The following is a 15,325-nucleotide window of genomic DNA, read 5'->3' as shown; positions in this document are numbered from 1 at the left end:
TACTATAATTGATATATTTGGTAAATTATCATATCGATCCGGCCTGGATAGATATCGCGTAGTCCCATTCACATCTTTCTGTGTACAGTGCTTGTAACTTTACCAAGACAGGGCCAAATTTCGTATTATTCTGATGACTCCAGAACCTTGTAGTACACACCAATACGTTATGCTAGATGGTCAACCTTTTGTGATCGATTCCACACCGTTTCTTTCACAATGCCATCGCATGGTCAACCAGAACTGGTTTATACCTTTAACCCTAGCAAGAGATTCATCACCTTGTTGATCACCTACCACTGGTCAACTGTATCAAAAGTTTGTTCAACCACTGCTTGAGCGATATCCATGGTATGGCTAGATTGTTTGGAGTAAGGGTACTGAAATTCCGAGGACAACTTACAGTAATTTTATTCAAACAAATTCCGTTCCTATCATTACTTTGTGTTGATTTCACGAATAACCACAACATGATTACATAATAGCTTAAGTAGTAAAATTATGATAATAATAATAACATGTGAGCATGTTCGACCGCGATGCAGTCATCAGAAAATACCAACAAAGCCACGTATGGAACGTATGCAGATGACATTTTATTGGTATCAAAGTCGAGAAGTGAAATGCAAACAATAGAGAGACTCGATGTGTATTGTAAATAGACAGGGGCGGATCCAGCCGACGACAAGAGGAGGGGGGGGGGGGCCCAAATCTTGAGAACAAAATTAGCGCCGACTCAGCCGGCCGGTGAATAAGCGGGGGGAGGGGGGAGGGGGGGGGCCTAGGCCGGAAAAATCGCCACGTGGATCCGCGCCTGGTAATAGATTGCGGTTGAATGTTAATATAGAAAAAAACGAAAATGATTATTTGTAACAAGAACGGAAAGATGTTGAAAGAAAAGAATTTCAAGGTGAATGGTAAAAACATTGATATTGTTAAACAGGCATCATATTTAGGTCTTGTCTTTAATAATTATGGTACATTCAAGGACACGAGGGTTAATCTAGCAGATTAATCAAAGAGAATTTTAGTTAAATTATTCCAATCATTCAGGTTTCAACTCCATAATATAAAAATAGCAACACGATTATTTGACTCTTTGATGAAAACAATACTTTTGTATGGATCAGAGATAATTATGGGGCGCTTTTACCATCAACTTTGACATTATAGTTCAGGGCATTGCCACATCGAGGAATTTTTCCCTGTTGGGGATCGGGAGAAAATGCAATGAATTATTGATAATTTATTGCATTTTCTTTGTTTTTTTATTTTGTGGGGGCTGCCCCCTTTCCTAGCTTCCGCTGCGTACAGTCATGATTCAAAGGCAAAGCAATGGCCTCGTAACTGTGAAGCCCCAGGATCAAAACGTGTCGATGTGCTATATTAGTGCCCTTTTGTGAGGCATTAATCCTCATTACTGTTAGTTATGACTTAAGGGCGTAGTCCCCTAGTTGATAAGCATAGTAGCATATACATGATCTAGCAGTCATGCAAAATGAACACTCGCAAATTATTATTCAATACAATCTGAGAAAGTATACTATTGTCTAGATCTATTAGGAATGAATTATTGTCAAAATCATTCCATAAATTGGGGTAAAAGCAAAATGTTCCATTTGTATGACCAACAGTGTATTACATAACAAATTCAAGACATCTCATATTTACCAGTCGTTCTTAAAACATAACGTGAAAGAATATAACAGCCTCACCAAATGAAACAGGGTTTAGATCTAGAAGATAAGCATGGTGTTCTTATTGAATGATTCCTGATCAGTCAACTGTTGATATAAATTAGGTGGTTCCAGTTCAAGATTTTAAACAGAATACTTCACATAAAAGATTCATTGCTGAAAATCCGAATAGTTGAGGATAAACATTATACATATTTGTAACAGCAGTGAAGAGACAATTATGCATACGTTTTGTTTCTATCCATGTTCAAATATAAATATGGTCACAACTTGAGCAATTGTTTTTCAGTGATACCAAGATAAAGGCCAAACTCACAAACCACAATATTTTTTTGGCTTGAAAGGAGGTCATAACAACGCTTTTAATAATTATTGTAATAAAATAAATATATTCGGCCAAATGCAAAATTCAGATGCCACTGTTTGAAAAAGTTATGTCAGCTGTAAACAATTATTATAATATTGACAGATATTTAGCAAAAAAGGATCTTTAAAATAATAATTTTGTGAAAAATTATATGTTTCCGAGTGTCTGTTTTCAGTTTGCTTGTTTGTTTTTATGTTATAGAAAGGTGTACGGATTATATTTTGTCATTTCTAATGCCTCATATGTTGCTATGTTTAAATATATATATGACAAGTCATGACAATAGTGCATGTATCGATCTTTCATGAAAATGATAATGAAATTGATAAAGGAACCCGGTGGAAGGGTAAATAGAAAGGAAAATAAATCTTTATTATTATCGATGTTATTGTTTTTATATTAGGCTATCACTTGTATTATTATTATCATAATTATAATAATAATGATAATTAGTGTTTAAATTTAAAATAATTATTTCTATAACAAACTATTTACCATGCTCCATTCTGTCTTCTTTGCGCCTTTCCTTTTCTTTCTCTTCTTCCTTACTCTCTCTCTCTCTCTTCTCTTTGTCACGCTTACCGGCTCTCTCTCTCTCTCTCTCTCCATCACACTTTGTCGCCCGCTCCGATCCGCTTTTCTCCGTTCTCTCCTCTCTCTCTTCTCCCTATTCATTTGCGCTTCGCTCCTTAAGCTTCCACAATCTCTCTTTCTCTCCCTAGCTACTTCTTCTCTCTTAACCTATCTCTTTCCATTCTGTCCCTCCATCAGTCTCCCTACTTTCCTTGGGTATCATTTCCAAACTTAGTAAGTCAAATGTTATAATGACTGACACTGATGCGCTTTAAATTCTATACACTTTTATTGCATTCATCTAGATTCATTCATTGTCCTCGTTTGTATCTTTTTCATTTGGGAAAGTTCAAGCTACATAATGATCTTTTGGTGTCCCATAATATTAATGATTTTTTTTAAACATAGATTGGCATCAAATGTGTCATTAAACTTTCTACCTTGTCTGATCTAAGCTTTTACAGGTCTATTGAATTCAGAAATCAGACACACTTAACTCTTGGATGTGGTCGGTAAGGCATGGGACAAAATAGCTTGAACTTAAAAAAACTATATACAAAACACATACCCCCAAAACCGTTTTACAAAAAACATGTAAAACTAGATGGAACTCCGACTGCGCGCAGTCGAAATGATGCCTCCGTCATAGAGCAATTTTACAAACCAAAACAGAAGAAATTGTTCAAATTCAAGTTCAATTGTAATCCATTAACAGGTTCTCAGAATATCGTGATTACAAGCAATTTCTCATATACATATATGACCCTTTGATCTTTGACCACATGACCCTAACATCTACTCAGTTCATTGGCTCTGCAAGATGTCCCGAGTTAAATAGTAATCCATCTGTCAGTTCTAATGAGAATGCGTTCACAAGCTATTTTTGCATACATAATGAGCCCATGACCTTTGACCTTTGACCTCATGACCCAAGAATCTACTCAGTTCATTGGCTCTGCAAGATACATACATGATCTAAGTTTGGGAGGAATCCATTAATCTGTTTTAATGTTAATGCGATCACAAGCTATTTTTGCATGCATAATGAGCCGCATGGCCTTTGACCTTGACCTCATGACCCCAAAATCTAATCAGTTCATCGTCTCTGCAAGATACATACATGACCTAAGTTTGGCAGGAATCCATCAATCGGTTCTTCAGATAACGTGATCACGAGCTGTTTTTGCATACATAATGAGCCATGTGACCTCTGACCTTTGACCTCGTGACCCCAAAATCTAATCACTTCATCGGCTCTGCAAGATACATACATGATCAAAGTTTGGCAGGAATCCATCAATCGGTTCTTCAGATAACGCGATCACGAGAACGGGACGTACGGACGTACGTACGGACGGACGGACAACCCGAAAACATAATGCCTCCGGCTACTTCGTAACGGAGGCATAACAAAGCGATCATGTGATTTTAGTCAAATAAGAAACGATCAGAATACCTTTGATAATGCATATATGTAAAATGGAATATCAATTAAGAGGTATACTAAATTGTTCATTCAGGTTCATTCTACATTCGAAGTCATATAACTTGATAAACTAATGTAATTCCGGTCACGTGATCATCTCCATCCTTCTCATACAGGTTTTCCTCGTGAGCCATTTTAGTCAGAGCGCCCTCTTGAGTTAGTTTGATGAGACCAGGTCGGAGCTTCATGTCACCTGTTTCACCTTCAAATATGTACTTCCGGGTTGTGATGATAATATAACCCCCTTTAAGCAGATATGATATCAAGATAGGGAGAGAAAGAAAACAAAATAACAACAATATTATTTTCTACAAGAAATCTTAGTAATAGTTGGAGGGATTATTCTTTCAATCGCGTGAATGCATATTATGGAAATTCATAAACGTAAATTCATACTTCTTTTCTTTTTCCTCATTGGAAAATGAATACAGACATTAATAAATACAGGTATGATCAGCACTGAACAACAAATATCGGTTCATTTTTGTTTAAATATGTGGAATAAACCGTACTTATTGTTTGAAAATGAAAAGCAGAAAGATAACATAATAATTAAAGGAAATTCAATTTAATTCAATTAAAATATATTATTAGACAACATAGTTTGCAGCAATAAGCTGAATTGCAAATGTAATAGTGCTGGACTGCTGGTGATCTTTCCGATCGGGAAGCTGTACAATATTATTATCGAAAATAAAAATCATGAATCGTTATTCTTTTAAATTTTGTGTTTGCATTGTTTGATTTAAAAAATACGGTAAAAAAAAGACTGAGTATGTATACAGTTTGAATATTGTTGTTCTGTATACTGTTTGGATGTTGGTACTACTTCTGTTTGGAGGAATAACAACATTCATAAAACAAAACAAAATAGGGCTCAATCGGTCTTTTGAAGCAGATTATTATTGATTTAGTGGCCAATATGCTACGATCACAAAGTCAGACTAAACACTAAAGACTAGATACTACTACCACTACCACTACCACTACTACTACTACCACTACTACAACTACCACTACTACTACTACCACTACTACAACTACCACTACTACTACCACTACCACCACCACCACCACCTCCACTACCACTAGAACTAGCACTAGCACTAGCACTACCACTACCACTACCACTACCACTACCATTACAACTACCACCACTAATACTACTACTACCACCACTTATACTACCACTAATACTACTACTACCAATACTACTACTACTACTACTACCACTACTCCTACTCCTACTACTACTACTACTAGTACTACTACTACTACTACTACAAATACTACTAATAATCATAATAACAATACTAATGACAAACATATTAATAATCAGTAGTTAAAAATAAAACTGAGCCTAACGCAATTTGATTAGCCTCGTTGGTCACCGATTGAAAATGTGCCCATTTGTTGCCTTCTTAAAAGTCATTGCGATCCTAAAAAAAAGTTGTTTTGTCTAGATGGACAATAAGTTTATTCACCTTTTCTTACAAGACGGATCATCTCTGGTAAACACTTCTCATTGAGATGCATAGGTAGGAAACTCCCACAGCTCATGGCAACATCAAAATAACCTAAGATATTGAAAGAATTAATTGGAGAAATACTGAATATTAAAGATAGGAGATAAACATTAAAGATTAAAGCATCATTGGAATAACTAAACAGAAGAATATTGTCGATCGAAGAAATATTTAAAACCCGAGTAATGGAAATACCATGCTTACGCTGAGGGCTAGCTGGATGGGCGGTGATTATTATTTTTTAAAGCGGGCCTGCACTACTTGTAGATACTAGCGCCCTCTATACAGTCAACAATGCCTAAGCGGTACCCATTGATCTCCCATGGTCCCCCTTTTTATGTTAATTGAGAGCTGATTTGATGAGAAAACCACCTGCCAGTGACCATGCAGGGAGATCTAATCCCTCATGGCTAAATTAGTGCAGATAGGCTTTAACACAGGGTCAACGCCATTTTAGCTCTCACCGAACATAGAATTATTATGCAAAACGATCAAGCTACTTCCTTGAACAAAAAATATGTCACCAGGAAGTGGAGGTTCCGTTATCATTTCGTGACAGGATACAAATTACAGTAATTTGTATCCTGTCATGAAATGATAACGGAACCTCCACTTCCTGGTGACATATTTTTTTCTTTATTACTGTAATAAAGAAAGTGAAATTTGGTGCATCATTAATGAGTTGACTATTACCATTACCATTATGCTCACCTTTTTAAAATGCGAATTCCTAAGTAAAACATAATCCTAAGTACGATGCCACTGCCCAATTTTTGAAAATATGTGCCCAAATTTAATGATTTAGAGGCCAATACATATTTTGGCTGAAGATGTTCGTTTGGTGAAGGAAACCCACTATGAACAGCATAATAAAACCACGGGGCCCTGCAGGCAAGAGGACTGCTTTATAATATTTTCGGGGGTGATAGGTTCGCAATGAATTTCTATTTCGGTATCAGAATACAATGATACACATGTTGCGCTATAATGTTTTCTCTACATTTTTGTTTAGCCAATAGGCCTAAAAAAAAGGCTGATATATATTTTTGAATGGTTGCAAGTACTATTTTAAGAGTGCCCGGCTAATTATCAGCTTGTTACAGGGTGAAATGAAGGAATTGATGAATTATCATGTCACATCTGTCTACAGTTCATGCACTATCATTTTCGATGCGTTTAATTTAAAATGGATGGGGGTCGCAGGTGTTTAATTTCAGTTGCCTAGATAAGCACACAATAATTATCGATCTCATAAACTAAATAAAGGTATTTGTTTAACGGTGTTGTTAAAATGTGTCGTGAGTAACGCGTAACAAGGCCCACATGTTCCATTTTCAATAATTTTCAAATAGATTGCCGGAGCGGTCTGCAATCTTTCAATCCTTTATGAACAATATGAGATGTACTCACAAATCATGTCGTCATCTATTATGATGGAATAAATTACATCATAATTCATGATAAAATGAAAAATTTGATGTTCTGTACATTGAGTATAGTACACAAAAAAGAATAGTGACATCTAGTTGTAATAGTATATTATATCGAACTGCTTTTCATCTTCGTCACAACCAATAGCTTTTTAGAGCGAGTTCCATCCTAAGGTAAAAGTATGAGCGTACATGTTTTATGAAAAACTTAAATTGCACAATAAATTCCTTACCCGTTTCACATTACGGGAGTGTGGGGGTACACAAAAGGCTACGCAAAGGACTGCTTTACAGAACCAGTTACTCTGGACACCGATTTTCAATAATCAGTCGGTGGCATCGTTTTTTAAGCATTACATCTTTAAAGGGAAAGTCCACCCCCAAAATAAGTTTGTTTCGATAGAGGCAGAATAATAAGAAAATCAGGTGAGTGAAAGTTTGAGCAAATTCTGAATGAAAATAAGAAAGTTATGAATTATTGAAGTTGTGATCAATCAAATACAAATTGGCAACTCTGTGACTTATCATACGAGCTCTCCTTCATTTGCTTTGTGCATAATATTCCATAAAATCATGTTTTCTTCGTTATTGATGACGGAATATATATTTGTTCCTTGCAGGGGGAGTATAGAAACATATTTGCAATTATTATATTTAGGGTGCATGTATGGTTGAAATTTTTCTTGAGGGAAAATGAAAATTTTAGATTTTTTTAGTACTGAGCGAATGGAAGTTGAGCTCCCATGATACGTCATAGAGTTGCCAATTTGTGTTTGATTGATCACAACTTCAAAAATCCTAACTTCCTTATTTTTAATCGGAATTTGCTCAAACTTTCACTGACTTGTTTCTCTTTTTTTTCTACTCCTATTAAAACTAACTTAATTTCAGGGTGGACTTTCCCTTTAACCGCATTTAAACAAAATTGGTGAACACCACCCTGTTGGAGCTGTCTGTGTATCTAACTATATGTATTATAGATACGAGCCACTGGACTCTCACACTATGTAGTGTTACAGTGGAGTAATACGAGCCAATGAGTTTACCGTCGTCGAAATCCAGAGGAGTACTTGGTCCAAAATTTGCATGAACTGATTTTGTATAGGATCCTTTCCTTGCTAGAACATCTAGAGATGATTGCGAAAGATCTGTTCCAACAATCTGTGTGTATCCCAACTTGTGTAGCTGGATAAAATGAAAAAGTTTTAATAACAAATGTAATAATAAACAAATTTACAAAAAAAATAAATAATAGTAATAATCATAATAAAAACAATAATAATAACAGCAATAATAATGATTATACTAATGGTGATTAAAAAAAACACAACGAAACAATAACAATATTAATGATAATGATAATAATAATAAGAAGAAGAAAATAAGAAGAAACTTTAAAATTAATTACATGCCCGCTCCTATAAAGACTGCTTCATACTAAGCATAAGTCCACCATTAATAAAAACCTCAAAGGGGAAGTCCATTCTAGTAATTAGCTAGTTTCAATGAAATACTTATAGTAATTACAATTTTCAAAAATTGATAACTTTCACCAGTGTATTGCTCCGACTGTTATGCTTTCCTGTAGAGTAGTTTTCTATCAAGGCTGGATTTCCCTTTAACTCTAATCTCTTTAGTAGGCTTAAATAATTAAGATTGATCCGAATCGATCGCAAGTCATTAAATCAATCACAAATGTACAATCTAATAACGCTTAATTACAGTATATAGCTGCAATATATATCAGCCACCAAGGGATCAATTCGTATCAATCACAATTGTTCATAAGACGGGGCCATGCAAGGTGTACTGTTTCATCCCAAGTCTTCATCATGTTAACCTTTATATCAAACTATATTGCACCCTCAGTGACATAAGAACTTTCAATAACAACAAAATAATCGTGAGATATTTGACTTGATTATGTTTTAAAGCTCTTCCCTCGAAAATGTATAGCTTCCATTGAAAGATTTGTCTAAATATGCATGAATGATATGTCATGCATAAAACTTAAAAAAGATAACATTTGTAATTTAGACTCCCTTTGTAAAATCATATTTTCATTCATCTCCATCTTAATATTACCTCATCACCGACTAGTCCCGTGCCGCATGCTACATCGAGCATCTTTGCATCCGTTTTAGATTCTATCCTAGAGACTGTCCTCGATGTAAAGAATGGCCCACAGTATTCTAAAGATGTTACTAACTACAATGAGAGATAGGGATAAGAGGAAAAATTATGAAACATGTATGTACGTCTTTTAGTGTAGTGGTGTATTAGTGCAGTGGCGTAATTGGAGTTAATTGGTTCAGAGACGTTACATGTATAACGTCTGAGAAAGGAATCAATGCACGTGAAGATTCATTTTTGTAATTTTCAGTCACCTCACAATAGACGCAGTTACGGGCATCTAGCTGGACGGGCGTAGCAATGGTGTGAATTCCATAGATTATCGATTACATACCCATGGTCGATGGGCGTGTACACTGGTACTGTAAAGTTCATTGATCTCTTGGTCTTGCTAAAAATAAAAATAACAACAACAGCAAAAACAACAAACAAACAAACAACCACCCAACAGCTTTTGTTTCCTACCTATATAATAAATACATTTTTTTACATGGAGATATCTTTTTTTATTTTATTTGATTTATTTATTTTTCTTCATAGTCTTTTTCCAAAGTTACACAAATGATTACAACAGAGATCATGATAATATAAACATTATTTGATTAATACATATTCACTATTGAATACTCACACTTTATACTACCATAAAATAATCATGAAGAAGGATTCCTTCATAACCTACGCTAGATGGCGTAATAATATACGCCTTTTTAGTATTTTGTTTCCAATTATTCTTTTGACTCGGGCAGTTCTAAATTTATCACGTCAAACATGAACAAAATCGAGAAAACAGTCAATAAATATTAATTCTGATTTACAAAAGATTCAATGCCATATACAATATACATGTACATGTATTGATATACATTTCGAATCGTTTTTTTGTATAGCTTTTAGTTACATTCATTTATATTTTTGTCTGTGGGCATTATACTGGTAAGATGAAGATCCCAATAAACCCCTTTTATTCAGGACCTTGTAAGACACGCAAGGTTAAAGGGGCTGTATTTCAAGATTTGTTCCTAGTTATCGCACTCAGGTATATGATATTGACAAACCGTTTTTTGTATGTCAATTGAAACGGGTGAACATTACATGGTATCAAAACCTTTGATAAAATACAATTTTGCCCAGTATGAACTTTCAAGTCAATATTAAACATAGTGAGCGAGCGAGGCGACTGAGCAAAGTAGAGACTTTTCCGCTTGTGAATTATAATACTGTACATAGACATTTCGCCTTGTCATGTACTCATGTTATATGTAGACCGACACCTTGAAGCTCATACCTATACCACTGTCACACCACCAAGACCAACACCAGACTGACACTATGTAGACCGACACCTTGAAGCTCATACCCCTGTCACACCACCAAGACCAACACCAGACTGACACCATGTAGACCGACACCTTGAAGCTCATACCACTGTCACACCACCAAGACCAACACCAGACTGACACTATTTAGACCGACACCTTGAAGCTCAACAAACACACCAGGGGCGGATTTTTTTTTTTTTTTTTTTTTTTGGGGGGGGGGGGGGGTCGGCGGTTTACCCCCCCCCCCTTGGGCGGCCAAGTGAGAAAAAAAAGCTAAACATTAAAAAAAAAAAAGTAATATCTTGGGCAAAATGATTTTTTAAAGCTCACTACACCCCCCCGTCCACCCCCCCCCCCCTTGGCAAAAAGCTAGACAGACACACCAGACAGACACCATGCAGACCACCACCTTTAATTGCAGACCGACACATTACAAACGACCGACACGAGAATTTCCCTAAGGACAAAGAGTCGAGCGGTTTGGGGTCGATTTGGTTTCAACAAGTACGGCCGTTCTAGCCAGCTGAGCTAAAGCGAGTTACGTAACATGTTTTAATACATACAATAAATGTACATACTTCACTTTAATTATAGTCACAAGCATGTACATTCGATGAGTGGTTACAAAAACAGACCGACACCAGACCAATGACAGACAGAACAAAACAAAAATGCACCCCCCCCCTTCGGTCGGTCCGATTATACTGACTTCATTCACTCATAAAACTACTAATATTATAGCGCACTCGATACCAACGGTGCACATACTTTGAACCTACCTCATCGTAATTTCCAGCAAGTTCATCATACACCTCTTCGACTTCACGATGGTCTTTTAACCCGTGTAAGGCGCGAACTTTGTCTACCTTCTGTTGCACGCTTTCATCGCTGCTGTACTTTGATATAACGTTTTCAGCTATGGTAGCCATCTTTAGCTTCAGCGTTTTCTTCCGAAGCAGACTATAATCCGTCTTCTTACACCTGTGTGTGTAGCCGTACACATATCATGTACTATGCTAGCATATATCGCTTGTACATGTACATGTAAAGCCACGACAGGTAGAATATAACACAAAACTACGTGCATGGTACACGGGTCACTTGTACATTGCGAATACAATAGGATTTACTGAACACATCGACACTGCACATACATGTACGCTAATTGATTGACCCGGGAGATTCCCTATTATTTCGTCCGACCATAGTCTATGGTCAGACCGTTAGTAGGTCCATGGTCGGAACTAGTCTGCAAGCACAGACCCTAATTTGACACTTTATCAAAAATTCATTTTGCCTTGAGAGAAGCCTAGCCCAGCTACCTACTGGTTGTGTCAATGTAAGAGCAGCTATAGTACATGGCCTATGGTAGTCTTATAGTGCAGACTCACTTTTACGACTGACCAGGGTTTGTGCCTGCAAACTAGGTCGGACCACGGACCCTACATGGTCAGACCAGGGAGGTGATAGCGAAGGAGTGGAAACTCTTGTAATTCAATTCACCCAAATAAAATTTGTTTCTAATTCGATACTGGTGATTTACAAAAGTAACGTTGCTGAAATGACATAATTTTCCGAGATTTTTTGTTTTTGCTCATTGACGCCACTGCTGGTCACCATTACATGTACGTACCAATATTTGGCTCGCATAATTTCAAATTTTATATCTTAATTAATATCTTGACCTTGAGAGGGAGATATACATATAAAAGAGTGTATTATTTACAATTTCATAACTTTTGACTCGATTTCAACCGCGACAACGATCACTGAACGTTGTAATCGCATATGCTTCCAATATGTTCATTGAACCAAATTCATGACCCCATACCAAAACTTTGTATTACCTTTAACTACCTGTTATGTTTTTGTTACTGTCCAGTTTGTATAAATCTATTTTTGTTTAAATAATTGTGAACAAATAAACTTGAACCTCAACTTCAATATCTTACCTCATCAAAGTACTCAGCAAACTCATCATACACGCGCTCAACTTCTCGATGGTCCCTCATTGTATGCAATGCTCTAACTTTGTTCACTTTCCACTGGCTATCACATTTATTGGAAGCAAACCCGTCATAGTTTCGATTAATGTCAGCCATGATTCCGCCTTCTTCATCAGCTGAGACAGATTATGTTACAGTCACGTCGGTGGATAAATCGACTCAAGTTTAAATTGTTTGTTCACAGCTAAATAAACACTTACGTAATATATATTACATCACCGACATCATGCACTTATAGGTGGAAATACAGTGCTCTTCCCACCCTCCAATAATGATTGTCATGGCTGTTAGTTTTAGAAGCGATGTTGCACCTTACTTTTATACCCACCTCTTATTTATTCTCTCTTAGTCCCCCTCCCTTGTTTTTGCTCTCTCTTGACCAATTGATTCATGATATTGCATTTTCGATATTTATATCGATCATTTTATGGATAGTGTTATTTTCTTTAAGTTTTAGACTGATTGAACACTTAATTAAACCACATTTAGGGTTAACTCTGAATAAAGGACAAGCACAACCGGATATTATCTTGGTTTTGATAAAAGCAGACAAAAGGGAGAAACAAACAAGTGAAAGTTTGAGCAATATCCGATTCAATAGGAAGGTTTTATACAGTTTTGTACAAGTTTTCATCAGTAAAACACTACAGCGTATCATGCGAGCTACTCTCTAATTTGCCTTGTACAGTAAATATTATTAACACTAAGTTTCTTCCATATTGATGACGTAATAGACTTGCTCCAAACAGGGGGTGTATAACATATTTTGAATAGAGGACAAATGGGAGCTAGAAGACCTAGCTCGCAAGATAAGACACAGAGTTACACATTTGTATTTGATTGATGGCATCTTCAAAGATTTATAACTTTTTTAAATCGATTTCTGAACTTCTACCGATGTGTTTCTCTCATTTTCAGCTTTTATTAAAACCAACTTAATACTAAGATGGACTCCCCCTTTAACCCTATGTATAGACGTCCCTTACATAATAAGCTAGGTTATATTGACCCTATTATATTGTCCTTTTCCAGTCGGTAAATATTTAAGTCGACCTTCGATAATGATGTTTCATTCGGACACCAGAATGAGGTGTACATGTGCATGATGTATATCAAGCAAACATGTTAAATGATAGGCTTCAAACCTAACTGAGCACTCTTATACTTTGTGAATTATGTTGAAGTATCATTCACTGCTGATTCCCAACGCTCAAGCAAGAACAGGGAAAACTGTCCCTTGCTCAAGTTACACAATACATTTTCAAAAGCGTTACTATCACCAGGAAATTTTAATACGGCAGTTAGAATACTAACTCCATTCATATTGAAAAGAACATAGTTGAAAATAGTTCCTATGAAGGCCTACTGCTCATTACTATAAACTTCTCTCTTTATATTCCAGGATAGTAGACCAGCATAGACGTGTTTTTTTGGACGGCAGGGTGAAGTAGGGGAAGGAGAAGAGTCATTTCAGCGATTTTCTCTGTGATCGAGGTATACACGTGCACAGGCGCGTACGCAGGGTGTGTGTGTGTGTGTGTGTGTGTGGGGGGGGGGGTCGAACCCCCTTATTTTTTTGTATGTGTGTGTTTTTGAGGAACCCCCCCTCAAATTAAAAATTAACAAAGCAAACTGAACGAAATATCGGTCGAATTTCCGGGACAAAAAAAGTGCTCTTATCCCCCCCCCCCCCCCAAAAAAAAAAAAAAAAAAAATTGTATCATCACGTAATAGTCAAAACATATTACAGTTGAATCAACCTACGGGAAGCATCAGAAAAAAACGAATTAAAGAAATAAAGAGGGAGAGCAGCAATGGCGAACAATTGTAGCTGAAATACAGCAACAACCTTTGCTTGCTGAAAAAAAAATTCCTCTAGAATTTTCAATGAGACATAAAGCTAGATGAATCTATGCCCGACAACAATGGCAGTGTTTTAAACAAATTAAGAAAACATAATAAATAGAAAGAGTAAGTTACAAAGGTAATTATGTAAACAAAAACAAACAATCATGATACTCATTCAGTACCAAATAACCATGCAACACTCGGGACAGTTTCAAATAAGAGTGAACTTGAAAACCATGATATTGTCTATTGTCAAGACATTTAATATAATATAAAAACGCTAAATCCTGTAATAAAATGATCGCATTGCTCTCAAGAAGGGCTTCCACTGTCGAGGCTACCGTGTGTAAACAAAATATTATTTCATTCTCAGTATGTACATAAATGATACAAATATACATTATCATTGTGAACATCAAGAGATCAGGCAAATGCAAAACTGGTAAACAGTGCTATAAGGCCAAATAAAAAAAAACATGTTTAGCGTCCTGCTTTTTTAAAAAATAGGAAGGGGGAGGCCCTTTTTTTTTTCTTTTTTTCTTCTTCAAAATGGCCGCTCGGTACATTTTCCCTGACAGTCGGGCTATTTTTTAAGATGCCCGCCGACTTTTTAAAAATATTTTTAGAAAATCAGAAATAGATCCATTTTTAGCAGTGGTTTTCATGTTTTTTTTTCTTTAAAAAATCAACAAAAATAAAAAACAAAACAAATAGGAGACGGCCCCCCAAAAGGAAGCGGGCGGGGAAACTAAACATGTATATTTTTTAAAATGGCCTAACAAGTATTTATTTCATCATCCTTGTTTCCTTTTTTCCTTGTAAGACTTACTGTCTGAATAAAATTACAGATAACGTCAGAGGCGTAGCTCGGGGAGGCGTAGCTCGGGGTGGGGCGGGGGTGAAGAGGGGGCAAAAGGGCACATGCATTTCCTTAATC

At 36.2% G+C, this 15,325-nt stretch overlaps 1 protein-coding gene across 2 annotated transcripts; it reads right to left on the bottom strand.

Annotated features, from left to right (window-relative positions):
• Window positions 1–4,047: 4,047 nt before the first annotated feature.
• Window positions 4,048–12,661, bottom strand: LOC100889570 (methyltransferase-like protein 27). Of its 2 annotated transcripts, none has more exons than XM_030987350.1 (5): window positions 12,487–12,661; window positions 9,165–9,287; window positions 8,126–8,264; window positions 5,608–5,700; window positions 4,048–4,367 (listed from the first exon to the last, which is right to left on the bottom strand). In XM_030987350.1, the coding sequence occupies exons 1-5, from the start codon at window positions 12,634–12,636 to the stop codon at window positions 4,177–4,179; spliced, it is 696 nt and encodes a 231-aa protein (XP_030843210.1). In that variant the 5' UTR covers window positions 12,637–12,661; the 3' UTR covers window positions 4,048–4,176. The 2 variants fall into 2 exon arrangements, with proteins under 2 accessions (XP_030843210.1, XP_030843209.1); XM_030987349.1 differs by lacking the exon at window positions 12,487–12,661 and adding an exon at window positions 11,314–11,700.
• Window positions 12,662–15,325: the final 2,664 nt, after the last annotated feature.

The sequence above is a fragment of the Strongylocentrotus purpuratus genome, unplaced genomic scaffold (genome assembly GCF_000002235.5).
Source record: "Strongylocentrotus purpuratus isolate Spur 01 unplaced genomic scaffold, Spur_5.0 spur5_scaffold_16, whole genome shotgun sequence".
Classification (NCBI taxonomy): domain Eukaryota; kingdom Metazoa; phylum Echinodermata; class Echinoidea; order Camarodonta; family Strongylocentrotidae; genus Strongylocentrotus; species Strongylocentrotus purpuratus.
Note: the sequence above shows the minus strand (reverse complement) of the source record. Positions and strands in the feature narration are given on the sequence as shown.